The 18,312-nt window shown below is 44.9% G+C and overlaps 1 protein-coding gene across 5 annotated transcripts in view; it reads right to left on the minus strand.

The window, feature by feature from the left end:
• UNC80 (unc-80 subunit of NALCN channel complex) overlaps nucleotides 1-18,312 on the minus strand; it is a 136,309-nt gene that overhangs the window by 8,065 nt on the left and 109,932 nt on the right. For 4 of the 5 annotated variants that reach the window (XM_076342130.1, XM_076342129.1, XM_076342131.1 and 1 more), the window contains 9 exons: nucleotides 17,758-17,881; nucleotides 15,324-15,449; nucleotides 13,358-13,481; nucleotides 12,405-12,611; nucleotides 10,680-10,864; nucleotides 9,622-9,787; nucleotides 8,529-8,708; nucleotides 6,444-6,582; nucleotides 4,328-4,384 (listed from right to left, as the gene is read on the minus strand). In XM_076342130.1, coding sequence (XP_076198245.1) covers nucleotides 4,328-4,384; nucleotides 6,444-6,582; nucleotides 8,529-8,708; nucleotides 9,622-9,787; nucleotides 10,680-10,864; nucleotides 12,405-12,611; nucleotides 13,358-13,481; nucleotides 15,324-15,449; nucleotides 17,758-17,881 — 1,308 coding nt within the window. The remainder of the gene's footprint in view (nucleotides 1-4,327; nucleotides 4,385-6,443; nucleotides 6,583-8,528; nucleotides 8,709-9,621; nucleotides 9,788-10,679; nucleotides 10,865-12,404; nucleotides 12,612-13,357; nucleotides 13,482-15,323; nucleotides 15,450-17,757; nucleotides 17,882-18,312) is intronic. The other variant, XM_076342132.1, reaches the window with a different exon arrangement.

An 18,312-nucleotide genomic window follows, 5' to 3' on the forward strand; every position in this document is an offset into this window, starting at 1 on the left:
TCCTGTTAGTAGGACTGTGTTCTTGACCCAGACAATGACTGCAGCACGTATGACTGGTAGGTCCAGAAGCAACACATCATGCCTTATTAAAGCAAAGAGACTGCGCTTAAATTAGTCTTTAGATTTGTGATCCAGACTACCTGAAATTACAGCTTGTAGAATTTTCTTAATCTTCTGTTTCTAGGATTACATAAAAACTTATTCCTCTGAATTTTAAGACTTTTTAGAGTAGTTACGAGTATGTGAATGAAGTAGGAATTAGCTGGAGAAGATCTTGAAAAAATAATTTTCTATTGGACTAGCTTTTGAGAATACTGTTACAATTTCTGATGAAGGAACAGTAACTCTTAGTTCTATGAGTGAGGAGACATAAATGTCTGTAGCAGAAAGACTACAATTATAATCAGTACAAAACACTGTTTATAGTGGTGAAACAAACTCATTTCACATGCATCATGAAAACACTTTGAAAAAGTCATTAGATAAAGGGAGTACATGGACCACATGAGGGCACAGAGGCTATACATGAGGAAAAAAACAATTCCCATGGAGTAATCTGTGCACTGAAGACAAACAATAGGTGAGCAAAAGAAAGGCTGGACTTCGTGTCTTCCTGCTGGAGTCTGGGATTTTCAGCCTGGCTTATGTCATAAGTGAAAGGAGTTTAGGGAGCTGGTGGATGTTTATTTCCAGTACTGAATCATTACACAAATTGGTATAATTTGGGATGATCTTATGAGCTGAAATTGCAGATATCTATTGCAGGCAAATGGTGGACCAGAGAGAAGCCAAGTTTTGCAGAGCTGCCTGCACGCAGCACAGTCCTGCTGTGGCTGTCATTTTGCCTTCTATCTCCAAATTTTGAAGAAGGGAAGGAAAGAGAGAGAGAATCGTAAAGACCGCAAATTTCAGATGAGTGACTGAATTTTCAGATATAACCTTTCACTTCATGAGGGTTTGTGAGGGTTTCTTTTCACATCAAAGAAGAGCACTACTGATCTTGTTTCCATGAAAATTAGTGTGGCAGGCAGACTGTTGGCTCTGTGTAGCCCTCCCTCCCTCTTTTTCTGTCTCTCCTTGTTTACCAAACCTGACCAGTAGTATACTGTTTTTCTGGCAGCCCGTGGGACCCAAACAAGGAACGCTGAATCAAATGCCATTTCAGCTGACAGTATGTTTCCCTCCTGTGGCAATGATGTGATCAATAAGAAAGGGTTTTCTGCAGTACATAAACCAGATTTATTTGGGAATAACAAAACAGTTTTTTTCCTGCCCATCACAAAGATGCTCTGTCACTCTCTGAGTATCTCTGTCAGGGGGTTTATCTTCACAATAATGTTACTCCCATTACATAGTTAGGGCAGAGACAGGTGAGCAAAAGATCAAACAAACCCAGCTTCATGGAAGCATGTTGCCAGCACTACAAGAAATGACAGCCAGTGCAGTCACACAGTGGGGGCTAAAAGAAACTTTATCAGGTTGGCAATTATAATAAGTGATGTTCATGAATTGAACATGAAACCATGCAGCCAAAAAAAGAATTTTTGAAAGAAAAAGGAAGAAAACAAACAGAGACAAAGGAAGCAAGGAGTTTAAATGTCTATTAAAAAGGTGTACATGCTTGCCACGCCATTATGTGAGAATGTACACACTTTGTATCCGAAGACATCTGAATGAGAGGGTTAGTGGACAAAGGCCAGTGGAGAATGGGTTAAAACGTAGATGAACTCCAGCTCTTGTATTCCCAGACACATCCTAGCCCAGCTAGTGTTAGATCTGCTACGCTTGCCCTGGCAATGTGAATTCACTCTGATTTTCCCTATTAGGCACCATTAAGCTAAGACAGGCATAACGACAAACATTAAAGGGAAACGTGTTTGTGCAACAGTTTTCCATTACAGTGACTTCTCATTCTTCTTCCTTTCTGATTTGGGAAAATATCCTCTCCTCTCAGATTATAACCACAACAGATCATGACGCTGGACACATATGCTCCTCAGCCCTGTACCCCATGCTATCTGTTTACTTCTGAGCACTTAAATGCTATCCCCTTCCTGCCTTCCCTGCTTTTCTACACGGCTGGCTCTAATTGCTATAGAACAAAGGGAAACAGACTTTATTCTTTTTTGCGTTTGTCACTATTTATTTAATTTATTTAAACCTCCAACCTTCCATAAGGGTCTAGTCTCCACATGATTTATTTGTTTATGTCAGTTATGACTAAACATCAACTTTTGAATTCAGAAGGCAATCCTGAACAGTTGTTATCATTGTGCTCCAGCCAAAATCAAAGTTATGTAAGAAAAACTGAAGCCTGCTTTATTCAAAACTAATGTTCCTGAATATAAAAACACATTTATTCTGTCCTATGATCCCCACAGCACAATAAACTCCTACAACGTCTGCTTTATTACTTCTGTCCTTTAGAGGAGGAATCCAATTTGCACATTTAACAATGCAGCTGAAACATCTTTTCTTCCTTACAGGACTGTAACCTAGCCTTTTTATAAGAATTTGCAGTATTTCCCTGTCTTCATTCTTTCTAAGGCTTTGCAACCCTGATGCCCCTCCTTCAGATGTTAGTGCCCACTCCTTGAAAAAAATAATAAACGTCAACAGAACTGAATCCCAAGTACATCTGTTAACTTCTTTGCCTAAGGAAATCTCTGTACCATAGAGCAGAGTGGAGGATACAGTGTCCTGGTCCCTTGCAAAAATTGGTGTGACAGAAATTAGTAGGAACCCACTGTACAGCTGATTACATTTCAGGGTTCAAAATAAATTATTGCATTTGAACTCATCCGTTGACTTTGCTATCTCATATTCCTCAGCCTCACCACCGTGGTTAGGAGTGACTCCCCCCCCACTTAACAAGATCAAAACATTTCAAATTCAACACTGATGTAGCTTGGTATCAGGTCATTATGGCTTTAACTCAGATACAGACCTTCTCCTTCCTCATCCTCCTCAACTGTAGTGAGTTTTTAGCTCTACTTAAGGGACGGCACTTAACTTCTTTGGTTGAATGACTTCTGTTCTCTTTAGGCCCCAAAACATGCTCAGATGACGATGCCATCCATTTTACTTTATCACAAAACCAGATAACAATATTCCTGCCTCTGCCCACAAGCCGATGGCTTTTCCTAACACCACTCCTACAGTAGCACCAATTAGAAACCAATCTGTCAAAGCAGGATTCACACACACAAAGGACACCATGAATCATGGGATGATCTCAGTGACACCACCAATGATGGACTCTCCATTTGTCAGCTGAGAAGAATGAACAAATGAACAAAACAGCCTGTCCCCACCCCGAAAAGCCACTACTGACATCTAAAACCAAGCTAACAAAATAAAAACCATTCACACAAACGCCTCTCAACATATCCGCATCTTCAGCTGGTGTAGTAAAGTGATGAAATAGTGTGTTACCCTCCGTGTTGCCAACGTAAGAGGCCATGTTCTTCTGGAAGGAAACAGAGATGCTCTTGGGACTAACGACAGCTCTCCGACCTCGCGAGGATGGGTTGAGAGGTGCAAGCACAGCAGCAGGACAGTAAGGATGATTAACACGACTGAGCTGGCTGTTAAAGGTGCAGACCTCCCTTCTAAGCTCACTCCTGACCCATTTGACAGGCACGGCCATAACAGTGTTTGCACACAAACTCCCCTGTCCATGGGTAATGGGGAACAGCTAGACCTGAACTCCGTCACTGACGGGAATTTTAAATACGTATTATGGTGTTCACCTGCAAGCTTTCTAAAGCTGTCATTTGAGAATTGGAAACACTTTGTAAAAATAATGAGAATTACTGTAAAGCATCCACAGAGAACTATATTCCACAGGACTTTTCATAATTAGTTTTATTAGTGAATGTTAAAGACCACAGCTTGATATTGTTCTTAAGTCTTTTGTGGTGACAGCACTGTGAGATGAATGGAAAAACAGATGTCTGTTTTATATAAGCCTCCAGACTAATGCTTATAACAGGCTACAGCTAATGCCTCATGGATAATCTTTCGTATGCCTTTCAAGCAATTGCTAAACAAGGGGAAAACCCTGAGGCTAGCCAGCCAGACTGCTATTTCACTTGCTACAGCTTTTTCTTTCCCCTTCCCCTTAGCCTCCTCAAAGTTATTGGCAATCAAAGCTGAAAACTGAAGGTGGGTTGCTACACCTTTGACTTGCAGGCCTGAATATCAATGAGCCACAAGAGACAGAGATGGAAAGAGTGACAAAAGGTGAGGGGAAGAGACAGCGAAGATTGGAAACGGCTCGTTTCCCAGCACACACACTGACAGACAGGTAGTGTTTACACTGTACCTAGAGAGGCTGCCCTCAGTGGCCAGGCTCGGGGAGTCATCGAGGACATTAGGTTCACTGCAGGAGGGGCAGGGAGATTAAGAATTTAGGGAAAGAAAATGCAAAAAGCATGCGATTGTCTCTGTTTTCAAGGGAAAAAATATCAATGGAATAAAAAAGTAAAAAAAGGATGGTAACATTAATTGGTCTCGCACGCTCAACAGCACATATATGACTCAGAGGAGCTGAAAGAACATCTGATAACAGGAGCAGTCTTTAGAGGGAGCTTACACTATGTAGAGACTTCTACATCTCTGCTGAGAACCGGGGAGCTGAGAAGTTCGGTAGGATGTTTTTCCACAGGAAATAAAGGCAGGGAACTGTTTTCAAAGCCATTTTCCTGCAGCATTTTCATTTATTTCGGTTCTATTTCCTTCCAGCTTCATAGAAAGCTTTTTCCTTCCCCCTTCCCCATGAGACACTTCTTCCTGAGGGAGGGCTAATCTGTGTCTCATGAGCTATAGACCACTCTCCTTCTGGTATGACTCTAAGGACAAACATCTGGAAAATAAGGTCCTGTAGTGCAATGAAACTGTAAGTAAACAGCTGGCGTGGATCCTGGCAAACGAGTACACAATCACATTGTTTTTCTACACTTTAGCCGTTCGGGCAGGAACAGCCTTCTCAGCCCATAGGAAAAACATGAAAGAAAGAAAGCAGTCTGCTGGGTTACCAGCAGGAAAGCAATAATAATATTACTTAACATTAATTAGTTTACATTTGTGAGGCAGTCTGAAAGCCCAGAGACCATCCATAACTAAAAAGGGCATGACGTTGTGAACTATGATTATGCTTGCTGAGCTTGTACTTTCCCTACACAGATGAAAAGCAATTCTCTTGGTATACCATGTACTTAAAAGTAGAGAGCAAAGCTCTGTTGTAATTGAAGTCTTTTTTTCTCAGCATCACCATGACTTGGGATTGCACAAAGCAAACATTGCTATCAGTCAACTGTGACTCTTACGAAGTTTATGCATTGAAGATGGTAGTGAAAGATTGAGGAAAATGCAGTCTTGCATATTAATTTTTCAAGAAACAAAGGGACTGAATCAATTGAGTTCAAAAGTCAAATGAGTTCCTGTAAACCCTTTTGTGAAAACTCCCAGATAAAATCTGTGTAACTTGTCTCTTGTAAATCACTTCTCCTATCTCTGCTGGCATGTACCACAGCTGTTACTTTTCCTTCATGTATCAAGGTTATTTCTTTAATTCCAAGCAAGACTGGGGAGGGAACAAAGTTGTTTGATATTACAAGGCTGGTCAAGAGATAATGTAGAATTTATTCTTTAAAGGTTCAAAGAAATAACATAAATTAATCTGTCCATTGTCGGATATCCTTGGGTAACTATGTTGCAGACAAATAAAACAATAAACATTGCTTACTTAGAAAAAAATCACATTTAAATGCAAAACTTCTCTCTACATCTTCTAAAGATGTACATTTCCCAAATTCCAATCTCTTTCTCACCACCCCATGTTAACCAGGAATAAGGCGTTCAAAGTTATTTCTATCAACAAGTATATTTCTGTTTTTAAACAGTATATTTCTGGTTTTAAACAGTATTAAATCCCATCTTTGAACTTGACACTCAGTTTCTGTGATGAGCTAGTTACTGTTCTAGGACGGACAAAGACTACATGGAAGAAAACAAAGTAAATCAAACAGGATGCCTCTGCCCCGCTTCTCAGCTTCTCAGGATTCCTCCCCATTCCCTACACAGATTGCGTACGGTCCCCTGGTTCAGTGCATAACCCCAAAATCACGTGGTTTCTTTTTGCTATCCATGGTAGTAGCAGAGGAAAATAATAGTGCTGAGGGTTTCTGAAACTCTTTAAGAGGAAAGTTTCTATGGATGACAGCTTGTTCTTATGGACCTTACTCAACACAGATCATCCTGGGAAATCTTTATTTCCAACCCTGCAACCTTGGTCCGACACTATTTCAGGGTGAATAAATTTAGCATCACTATGCTGGCACTGATTCTACTATCCCACATCTCTGATGTACACATAATATACCTGCGCCACTTCTGCTCTCATGAATTTAATGGGAAAGGTGAAAAGCCCATGTTGTTACCTTTGGCTGGGTAACATGCCCACCTCAGCCTGAGGTGCAGACACGCTGGAGAGATGGCTGGAGAACCGCCTCCTCCCAATGGCACCCATAAGGTATGCTTCTTGTTCACTTACCACACTGGGCATGCTCAAGGAGTCATCTAGAAAGAAAGAAAAAACAGGAAAGGAGAGAAAACAACCACCCCAAACCCCACCTATATATTTCAGTTGTCAAGAGATAACAGGATGCCAAAGGTGTACCCAGCATTTACTTACCAAGACCCCAAGCCTGCAAATTTGAATACTTCCATTAGATTTTACAGTCACAGTTCAGAAAGACATATGCATAAAACCCTGCAGGATGAGGAACCCGGCACACATGGGGCAGGGATTTATGTATGCTTTCAGTTCATATGGCTCTCAGGAAAACGTGTTTGGGGAATTCAGCTTAATTCCTGTGATTAATAAATTGTTTGTTAATATACAGTGTTTTCTGGCATAAAAGTTGTAACTGGACATTTTGCTGGTGTGTAATAAACTGCTGCTATGATATAGCAAAGCACTGTTACAAAAGATAAAATACATAACAGCAAAATGCAGAACTGACCCTTTAACACCCTTTGGGACATGCATTTTAAAATGTCATCAAAAAATCGGATAAATTGACTCAAATACATCCTACTGCAACTGAATTATGCAGACAGTTGGATTGTGATCAGGACTGCTTGAAATTTTCAGTGCTGTTTCAAATTATATAAAGTACCTGGAAAGAAATGTCTCTGTTGTGGCTTTTACCACAACAACTCCTAATTGCAAATAAATAAAACAAAATGGGAAGCTTTGTGTAATTTTCTCTTTTCTTTTTGACCTTTTCCAATTCTGATATACTGAAATATTTTATGGCAGCATTAAGCCAAGGCAGGGCCGAGGTAGTACTGCCGCAAGCAAATAGGAAGATAGCACTCATCGTTCCACACAGTGGCTCATAATTAATCTGAGGCTGAAACCAGAGTTTGCCACAGTGAGTATCTGAGCAATGTATTAGCAGTACAATACTGGGTGGATTGTACAATGTTTAGTGATGAACCCAGCTAAAATAAAGTTGGGCTGAGCCTGGAAAGTTTCAGGCTAACTGTTCTTTCCCAAAAGGCAATTCTGCCTTTCTTTTGAGCCACCCATTTTCACTCCTTTTGTTTAATGTCTTTGGGGAATAGTCAGCAGTCCTCAAACACAGAAGTGAAACGCCTGAGTTTCAGGCATTGAGGCATTGAGGCAACCAACCGTTGCAGCACCAGAAGATAGTATCCTTGCTAAAGTAGGGGAAGCCCAAGCCTGATGACATATGAGCAGAGTTTTCTACCCTGGCTTTCAGTGATGGACAACTCAGAAGCAGATGGACAGCTCAGAAGCAGAGAGAAGACAAAATTCCAAGAATAACATGAAACTCAGCTGAAATGACAAAGCAACATTCAGGTCATTGCAAATTAGTCCCCAAAAGATTCACCATTCCATTCCTTCTAAACTGGCACCAGGAAGCCTGGCAACCCCAGAACGTGCCAGCTGCCCAAAAGGGAGATCAAGCTTTTGTTGTCAGTAGGTTTAAGGCTTAATTTCCGCTGGGTTAATCGAGTGACACAAGCACACAGACATTCCACCCTGCAGAAAGCCACAGCTGGATCCCATGCAGCACAAGGACAACATATTCCACGTCAGAGTGTCTGGACAGAATTGATGAGCAGGAAGTACTAAGATCCTGCAGGAGCAGGATCCTAACTACAGAGCCAGCCACAGCCCCTTCCTACTGTCATGATGTAGGTCAAAGAGAGGACTGATTGCCAAATGCCTTGTCAGCACTGTGAGGATTGCATGTCAGCTGAGGTCTCATACACTAAAAAGACCTCAGGAGGGAATGAGGAGGTACGTAATGACGCAAGCTTTAACACCATGAACTGTGTAGCAACCACACCAGTGTCTTAGCCTCCTGCCCCTATGGGCCTTTTGTTCACGCTGGGCCAGGGACAACTGTCTTCCCCTCCCAGCCGTCCTCTGGGGCATCAAGAAAACATCTTCAATACTGGGGGCTTAGCTCGAATCAGTAGCCACGTACTTTCTTCATCCTCCTCATCTGTGCGACTCAGCGTGTCCTGCGAGGCCTGCTGGGAAGGCTCGCTGTCCTGCTCCCAGACCGTGCCAGTGCCGGTGTTGGAGCGGGACATAGTGGCCAGGCTCAGGCGGTAAGCGGAGGTGGAGGTGCCCACGGTGCTGACAGATGTCTTCCCTTGGTAAGCTGCGCAAGAGTGGGAAAACCAAACCCAAGTCAGTGATGGCACTGGAAATCAATAACCAGCAAAGCATTCCTGTCATGTCGGGCACCTGATTCTGCCCGGACTAGTGGGGCAGGGGTTGGCAGAGGTGATGAAACAGACACAGCTGCCCTGGCTCACCTCATCTCCCCAAAATCTCTGTCCATTTTTCTTAGGCAGTCTGGATTTCTCCCTCAATCTTAGTGCCATATTTTCCAGATCAGCTTCAACATTTAGGAACAAGGAAAATTATTACCAAGGAAAAAAAGGCTGAGGCATTTTCTTTTGAAAATTTTCCTGTCTTAAGAACAAAGCACATAAAATCTCTTGCTGTGTGTAAGCAGTGGCTGCCATCTCGTGGCAACAAGGGTGACTGTTACAGGAGAAAAGTGTCCCCTCACACAAGAGAGAATTCAGTCCACCATCAGCTCGGGGATGCTGATCTGCACCGCGCTGGTAAGAGTAGAGAAAAGTCAAAAAGAGACCAAGAGGAGAAAGGAGGAGACAGATCTGCTGCTGACAAACAGACAGACATTTCTACACAAGCAGCTTTGGATTTACAGAGATGTAGGTAGCAGTTTGCTGTGTTGTGGGTTGGGGCTGCACAAGCCAGCTGTGACAGTGACAGGCAGCTGCTGGGAAATGGGACACAGACTTAGTGGAAAAAAATGGGCAGGACAAGGTGCACTTCACAACTAACCTGGACTTCTGTTGGCTGTCCAGTGGCAAGGCTGGGCTGGGCATAGGGCCTGATCCAGGGATAGGCTGTCGGGGTGTGGGTGGATTACCACATCCCCCTCCTAGGCAGCAGGCAGGTCTGCCTCACAAGTTAATTTATGGGTGAGCCAGCTGGCCAGATTGGGCTGACGGCCCTTAGCTCTCCCCTGTCCTCCTTACCAGACCCACTGTGCACTGCCTCCTTCAGGATCTTCAGCTCGTTATTGAATTCAGCAATAAGGGAGCTCTTGCAGAGCGGGCGCGGTATGAACCGTCTCTCCAGCTGGTCGGCAATGTGCTGTCGAGCAGTCAGCTCCTCATGGTTCTCAGCCGGCTGGGCCAGCAGCTGCAAAATTGGGACACGTTAGCATTGCAGGGAAATGGTGCCCAGGGAACTGGAACTAGTCTCCAGACCAGCATGAGCCTGCAGCCAGCAGACTGTCTTCTTTGTAGGCATGGGGTTTTGACTCCAGCTATGAGGTTTCCACCTGTCTTTCAGCCACAGCCTTGTATTTGACTGAACAGGTATCAAAACCTCACTGACATTGGTACATGGGGATGAGGGCTTCCTTATGCTAAGCTCTACCGTCAGACGCGAGACAGCTCCTTCCTCCAAGATGATTTAGTCTGTCCAAGTGGTGAGACATGGTAGGCTAAGTAAGATGGAGTACCATGTGCTAGTCTGCCTGGTGAGCAGGGAAGAGCCGTGAATAACTTAAGCTTTGGCCGCCTCAGCCTAGCAGCTGTCTGTCCATCCACAAGAGCCCTGTCAGAACCTTCACCCAAGAGATGGAAAGTGGAGTGGTCCTTCCAGGCTGTTAGCTTGTATTGCCTGGCTCTGTACAGAAGAGGGATTTCTGGAAGATTTCTGCCAACCCCCTCCTAGATTCAGAGCATCCACACTACTTCCAAGTGCTTTGAGTGTCTTTGTTGCAAAACAAAGACACATGCAAACCCTCTTCGTTGAGCCTGATAGTACATTCCCACCCAGGGGAACTAAGACTAGCTGTACTCTGTGGATCAGAGCTCCTATATGACTGGCATACTCTTTAGTGTTGTCTAGGAAAAAGCCCTGTGATTTAGTTTCAAAGGGTTCACAGGCCTACTAACTTCTGAAAAGTCACTCCCTACGTAAACACACAGTTCTTCCAGGAATGCCGGTCCTCTGTTCTCAGCAGGGGAATAAAGGATATCTTGCCTTCAGGGAGTGATCTAGCAGGAGCCAAAGCAACTGTTACCTTGCACTGGATGAAGGGCCGAAGGAGCACAAAGATAGGGATCCGTGTTCGTACGATAAAGTCGAGGAAATCCCACAGGGCCAGCCCTCCCACCTTCCGCAGTGCCATCTCTTTGACTTGCAGGCTCAGCCAGTACCACTGGCTGTCCAGTTGGCGTTCAAAGCAAACAAGGATCACCTTCAGGGCTACAGGGGAACACACACCAGCAAATGGCAGTCAGAGATATTATCAGTGTCCCTTGCAAGCATTGAGGGAGGAATGGGGGGGCCCACAGTGGGCACAAACCTACACAGGCATGCATGCATGCACGTGCACATGCACACCCACACACCTCAGAGTCACAAGTGTCTTTTCTATCAGTCTCCAAATGCTGCAGGGAAGGAGGGCAACCTTCTTATAATAAAGGCCTCAGGATCAGGACTGAGAGTCCCATTTCCAGAGAAATTTTCCTACTTCAAACCTAAGATCCTCTGTATTTTCTTGCTCTAGCTTCCCCTCTCCCTCCCTGCAGAGTTCTTTTGTCTTCCTGGAATTCAGATATTTTGAAAGCAGCTCAGGGGGGGAATACAGCCCTGGCTGATCAGACAGCCTCAAAAATCTTGATCAAACATATCCACACAAAGAGTCACCCTGTGAGCACAATAACCTCCAGGTTATTTATGGGGTAATGAAAAGAACCTTTCTAGCAGTGCAGCTGCATGAGTCATGGCCAAACTGTAATCTAAACAAAAATACGGTCCAGTAAGCCAAGGGCCGTAATTCACAAGAGCACTGCATTACAAGTGGGGATGAACAGCGATGAGGTTCAAAACAATGTTCTATATTGAAGTGGGCAGTGACCAACAGTTAGCTCACAGGAGAGACAAGGAATCTCCCCCTTTCCATGCTCCCCTGGTCTGGAACAAACAGGGAGGCCTGGGAATTGTTGGGGGAAGGTTGACTACTCCATCTTTTTTGATGGGATGGCCAAGACATCTCAGCCATCACACATCTATATCCAGGTTTGTTGGGGTTGGGTTTGTTGGGCTAAATCAGTGGTGAATTGCCATTTTTTCACCAGTGTTACCCCATTCCTCAGACATGGGTTAAGAAAGACCTGAATATAAGTCTTCGGGTAAATGCCCTCACATAATCAGAAACAGAGAACCTGTTTGAAGGAGTGAGAGCTTTAAGACAAAACACTCCCCATATAGCCCTGATAATCTGCACTGCTGCTGCATCTCCAATTTGATTATTTTTTCTTTCCTTTCACCTGTGGGTCATACGTAAGAAAATATAGTACTACCTTGCAGCAGCAGACAGTGAACAGAGGGAATATCAGTCAGTAAGGACTGTGTGTGCGCAGGGCTAGCAGGCAGACAGACTGCATCACGTTTCACTCTAGCTAGCCAAGGGCCAGTGCAGCTGTGATGTTAGGGCCTGGTAGGCTGTCTGACTTGCATTTTGTGGCTTCACTGCTATATCCTGGCAGTATGAAAACTCAGCGACTTCTAGCTGTGCTGCAATCTCCTCCAGCTGCAGTGCAGACACTGCTCATGTTGCAATACATTCCAGAGATACTCCTGGCTTCATGCTCTGGCCTGGCCCCTTGTTCAGGACAAGACCTAAAGCAGCTCTAAAGAGCTCAAACCTGCCTGAGACGGTTTTCTTTGGTGCTATCTACAGTCTTGAACGCTCCATTTTCTCTCTGTCTCTTCCCAGTGGTGAGCAGAAGCCATCACTCACCCAGGTAGGCAGCCTGGCTGGTGGACTCTGCGAGCCCTTCCCGACGCAGGTCCTTCCCCGCATCCCCTGGGGTGGAGCAATGGGCAGGGGAGCTCTCCAGCATAAAATTCTTGCTGCGGGAAGTGCTGATGATGCGAGGTGGCAGGAGGATATTGATAACAGTCTGGAGCAGCAGCAGGACCTCAGGCTGCTCCAGCCAGGGGCTGTCTGAGATGCATTGGGAGGGGAGAGAGAGAGAAAGATCAGGCTACATCCCATGAAAGACACCCAAAAGATCCAGACCCTGTTCAGTTCCAAAATGGGGCGCAATCTCAAATGTCCCCTAAGCCAAAACTCCGTCCCCCACACCTTGTTATGCTGCTTCTCCTCCTGCAAGCAAAAGCAAAGTTTATTTTAGCACCAACACAAACACACACGAACACAGAGCTACACAGCACAAAGAAATGTCCCGTTCAGTGGTCTCGTAATCTCATTTCCTTTTGACATTCCCCTCTCCCTTTACTCTTTGCTTTCGTTTAGGGATTTACCAGTGATCACCCTCTATAGAAGAAAGCAAGGAGCAGGACTTGTGCCAGGCAAGTGGCATGGGTTGGGAAGACTGTGATCCACAGGGGCACACAATTTCTGTGACCTCTGCTCCCCTCTGTGGCTTCTGCTACAACAGATTTGTCTTGCCCTGCACTCTAGTTTCAAAAGAAGGAGCACATCTGTGTCAGACCTGACTCAAGAACCATGGCACAGCTGAAACAAAGAGAAGAAACAACAACAACAACAACTTCTCCCAGTGGGGCTCTTTCCAGTCTTGGACCCAAAAGGCACTTAGCTGACACACTTCCGTGACAGAAAACCAAATTAAAAAAATAAAAATAAAAAATCAACAGAGAGCAGGGAAAGGGCAAACATCGGTTGTCAGAAAAGGGGGAGAAAAACTCTTTTTGTTAAATTAGTCAGACCTTTGCTTCCAGATCCTACTGTGAGCACAAATGGAATCAGTAGGTTTAAAAGCATTCCTTCCCTTCTTTCCTGATTGGTGAATGGGGAGACGACATGGCTTAGGGGGAAATCTTCTTTCAAAGCCTGTGCAGTAATAATAAGAAAGGATTAAAAGATTTCATCATCAGATCACGCACACAAGTTACTGCAGGGAATGACCATCCCCCGGGCATCCTGTTTACACAGTACAACACCGGCATTGATGTCTTGATTGAATTAGACCACTTAGGAGTAAAAGGAATTCACAGAGTAACATAGGTGTCACCTGCTCTTGTCATAGCCAAGAGGTAAGAAGCCCAGATTCCTAACTCATAGATATCATTAACAAAATCAGATGTATCCCACAGGAGTCAGCTGAGCATTAGTCCTAAACTCTGCACTACTGTGAGTGGCATCAGGATCTGACCCAGACTACGGGGAATAAAAAAACCGACCAGAGGAAACTGCACAAATGACATGATCTAAATATTCTGCTGTCCAAACATGGAGGTTATTCCCTCCCTAATGAATAGGTGCTGCCCTATCATCCTCCCTAACGCAAAGAATGAACTCCTGAAAAATAAACAAAATGCACATTTACGTCTTGACACATAGTCAAGCCTAAATTGAAAGGTCTTTCATCTTTAGAGGAGGTAATACAAATGACTGTCAGTAGAACTCTGCTCATTTGCAACTTCCCAGTTGCTACAGACTTAGCTGTGAAATGCAACTGAACCTTGCAACCCCTCAAGCTTGCAGATCTGGGCTGAGAAATTCCAGGAGAAGATGTTTTCTGATGGGTTGTGAAGTACTTCTGTTTCATATCCTGCTGGAAGTATTAGGAATACGACTACTCGTGTTTTTCTGACATGTTTTGTTTTCATTACATTTAAAGCCCATGAAAAGAATGAGTGCAAAGGGAGCAGAGGATAATAAAAGTAAAAACTCCCAATACTTTAAAAAAATTACTAATTTGGTATCTGGTTTTTAAAAAGAGAAAAGATTTCAGAGAAGGTGAAGGTGGCCCTTTTTTTTGCTTTTGATTAAAGAACTGTTACCTCAGAGCTGGAAGAAATCTGTCCTCTTTCTGTGTCAGTTTGGTACCAAAACGTCCTTTTGTGCCTCATGCTCTGAGGGACAGCACTGTGTTTTGGTCCCTGTAAGCCCTCCTTCCCAAGCTGCCCCACTGCTCAGAAATGCGTGCTGAAGTATTCAACTGGATGTCCAATGCATATTTAAAAATGCAAGTTGGAGCTAGATTAGGAAATTTGTCCCTTCATTGGTCACCATTCTGTTTGATTTCATGCCAATGGGGAGGGAAAGGGATACAGAGGCAGAAAGACTCTGTAATAGTTATGGCACTGCTATGAGAAAGGAATAGCGATGAATTCTCCAAAAAGTCCAGGATGGGTTTTTTCATTCTGGACAACAAGGATGCTATTGAGTCACCAGCTGAAAAGCCAAGTTGCCCTGCTTTTTTGAGCTGGCACACCATGTGACCAGCTCAGGTAAGAGCAGAAGAGCACAAACTCCACTCTCAGTTACACATATGGTCCCACAGGAGAAGAGATAGGGTTGCATGGATGTGACTTAGGCCAGGGCCCATCTCCCTGTGGCAGGAGAATTATGATAACTCCTTAGATCCTGCAGAGAATCCTAACGTGCTTGTCAGACCCTTAAAGAGCATCAATCAGCCGAACTCCCTGGACTTCAATGGCAGTGTTAAGCTGATGGATGCTTGCTGTCGACTTGGCCCCAACAGGTGGATTCTGAGCTCAGTTCAAGCCTTAAAAAAGAAGGGAGAATTTACATGTTGCTTCTCTTTCATTTTTGGTGTATGTTCCACAGTTTTTGCCCAGCTTTTGCAGAAAGAAAACAGAGCACCGATGAGTTGGTGTCTCAACCAGAAGTTATAACAGGCCTGGCCACAGGCCAGGGCAGACAGACCTGTATCTGCAATGCTACAAGCCGGACAACAGCTGTGCTGAAGGGCAGAGGTGGCGAGAGATAAGGGCTGAGATGAAGAAGGGGTAATCCGTCAGCCACACTGGAGGGTCCTACCACTCCCATCACCTGCAATACAAACAGAGCACATCACCACAACTGACTACTTGCAGTTTCATCCATGCCATATCCTCCAACATCAGTGAAATGGAGGGGCCTTCCATTGAGCACTGAGTTGGGGTGGCTCTAGGAGAACCAGCCCCCCCAGTGGTCCTTGCGGGAGCTGGGGCCAGTGAGGAGAAGGAGTTCTAGCAGGGAAAGGGAGGGGAGAAGAGGGAACCAGCAAGGGTGGGAGGAGTGCACAGGTAACCTGGTACATTTATAAATGTACCCAGTACCAGCCCTGAATGACCAGCACTGGACTGGTGGAACAGTTAGAGTTGGAGGATATGTCATGTAATGACTGTAACAAATAAAAATATGTCATCAAAGCAAAAAGTCTGCATTGAAACTGGACATCTTTTCCCTTGTCTTGCTGATCTACTTAAAAAATAATGTCCTAAGTCTGACCCAAGCCGGGTTTTGTACAATGTTCAGATTCCTCTCAAACACAGTCTATTCTTAGGAACTCTAGGTATGATTCATCTCACCTGACCCCAGATGTCTGAAGCAGAGTCACCTGCATGTGACCTGGTTGTCTGGAACTCCTTGAAATATCAGCACAAGAAAATAGCACTTCTAGGGGAGAGTTATTTGAGCCATTTTGGATGTGTCCCTCAGGAGGAATTAAATCACAGGCCTGCATATGCCTGTTTCTCTCCATGACTAGACACATTTAGATGATGGGAACAGGGAGAAGCTACCTGGCAGACGCCTAAGCTTAGGGGAGATGAATGCACTCCATTTTTTCCAAATTCAGCCTGGGGAGAAAGGCAGTAACCAGTTTTCTGCCAGAAAACCAAAGGACAATTCAGAAGGGGAAGAGGCAGAGCCCTTTCTTTATATCACCATGGATTATCATTTAGACATTTCCCCACCTTCCTGGCTGATCTTTTTGGGCTTCATGATGCAACTGGTCTACACATGATACAGCATGCAGTCAGGGGTGCTCCCACAGCTCACAGTGGCCATAGTTCTGGCAGCTAAAGGTAGAATACTCTTAACAGTAAGAGTACATCTTTTCCTGGTAGCTCTCCCTGATGTTCCCAGCCAGCTGAATGTAAGCATGATGACTGCACTGCGGAGCTTTCCGCTATTTTTAGAGCACTGGCTAATTCTTAATGTGGGCCCTTTGGAGAGCTTGCTGGTGTGATTCACTCTGCCATGCCTTCTTGCCAAACTGCAAGTCCATTCTATACTTGCATTTGAGGTAACTCTGTAGCAACCTCCCCATGTAGCAACCCTAAGTAGTCTGAGGGCCCAGATTTGTGGTGCCTCCAAGTAGCTACCTGTGCTTGAACAAGGAAGTCTTATAGACTCTGATAGGTTGGAGCTTCCCTGCCCTTGCAGCGATGAGTGCTGTATGGACTTGAAGGACAGGATCCCGGCAAAAATTGATATTGCATTTTAACTAATGATCATTGGTTTTAAAGCTCCTCAGAGCACTGGTGAACGCTGGGAGGTTTTCTGTTACTGTTAGAAAAAGTTACAACACTTACATTCTAAGACGAAAATGTTATAAAACCCAATAACAATAAAAATGCTAGTGCAGCCTTTCCCCCTTTATTTGCATTTTTTCCACATGGAATGTAAGCATGCATGTTTGTCCAAATGGCTGGAGTTACACTGATATCAAATTGAGGGTTTGCCCCCAGTGTAACAGCTGCAGAAACACTACGATCTATCACTAATGACCAGACAGGCTCTGTCTGTATCATCTCTCCGTTGTAACACACTTAGGAGCATAAATTCTACTAAGAGTGGGATCTGAACATTGTACAGTGCAAACCTGTACTAGATCAAGCCAGGGACATTGCAAACAGTGGAGTGAATCCACCCATGTAAACCCTTCTAACTAGCCAACACCTGATGGCCTCTGACAGAGCCATCAGGTCCTTCCCCACTGGAGACGGTAGGTATCCCCAGTGCCACCCTCTCCCCATCTCTACCAGGTGTGTGCAGTCTCCACCACCCCACTCTCCAACTTGCAGCCCTCAACTCTCAGCTCAATCTGGCAAAGGTGGATCTTCAAAGTGGTGCGTGGGAAGCAACGGAAATAAATCTCTTGACCACCGGTACCGGTCACTGTATCTCCCCATGCACCACTTCAAAAATGAACCTTGCTATCTCTAGTGTCACTTGCGAAGTCCCCTTGCAAGGGGTAAGGGGGACAGGTAAAATGACAGGAATGGGAATGAACTGTCATCTTCAGTCCAGAGAAGTCAACAGCAGGGGGAGGTTTAGCAAAGGTTCACGGGGTTGCCGCTTGGCTACTCACCAGATTGACACACACATTGATCAGAGACCTAAGGTGAGGCAGGAAGGATATGATTGGCTGCCTCTGAAGTGTCAAACAAACCCCTTCAATCAAATTGCTGGCAGGCTCCCACTCAACCTGGCGCCTGCAATACAACAGTAGGTGCCGTTAGCCACGGGCCTCCTGCCCCCCACCAGACGCTTGCAAACACGGCGACCGACACACAGTGACGCCCACAGAGGAAACGTTTCAGACAGCAACGACGTCCAAGATGAGCACAGAGTGCGCAACAGAGAAAAGGTTTTACCCACGCAGCTCAGGAAAGCACAGAGCCACAGAGCACACTGGGCGTTTGAGAGAGACGAGAAACGTAGCAGAGGGGTCTGCGCTAGCAACACAATCCCCCTCACAACAGCAGTGGCGGATGAGCTGTGTTTCACTCCCTGATGCTTCCCTCTGACAGACGGTGAATGAAAGGGAGTCACCAGACAGCTGTCTCAGGTGTGCCTGTGTGGGGAAAGCGGTCTGCTGTGCCATGCTCCCGACTGACAGCGACTCCTCCATCTCTTGTGGCTT

This window comes from Aptenodytes patagonicus, chromosome 6 (assembly GCF_965638725.1).
Source record: "Aptenodytes patagonicus chromosome 6, bAptPat1.pri.cur, whole genome shotgun sequence".
Classification (NCBI taxonomy): domain Eukaryota; kingdom Metazoa; phylum Chordata; class Aves; order Sphenisciformes; family Spheniscidae; genus Aptenodytes; species Aptenodytes patagonicus.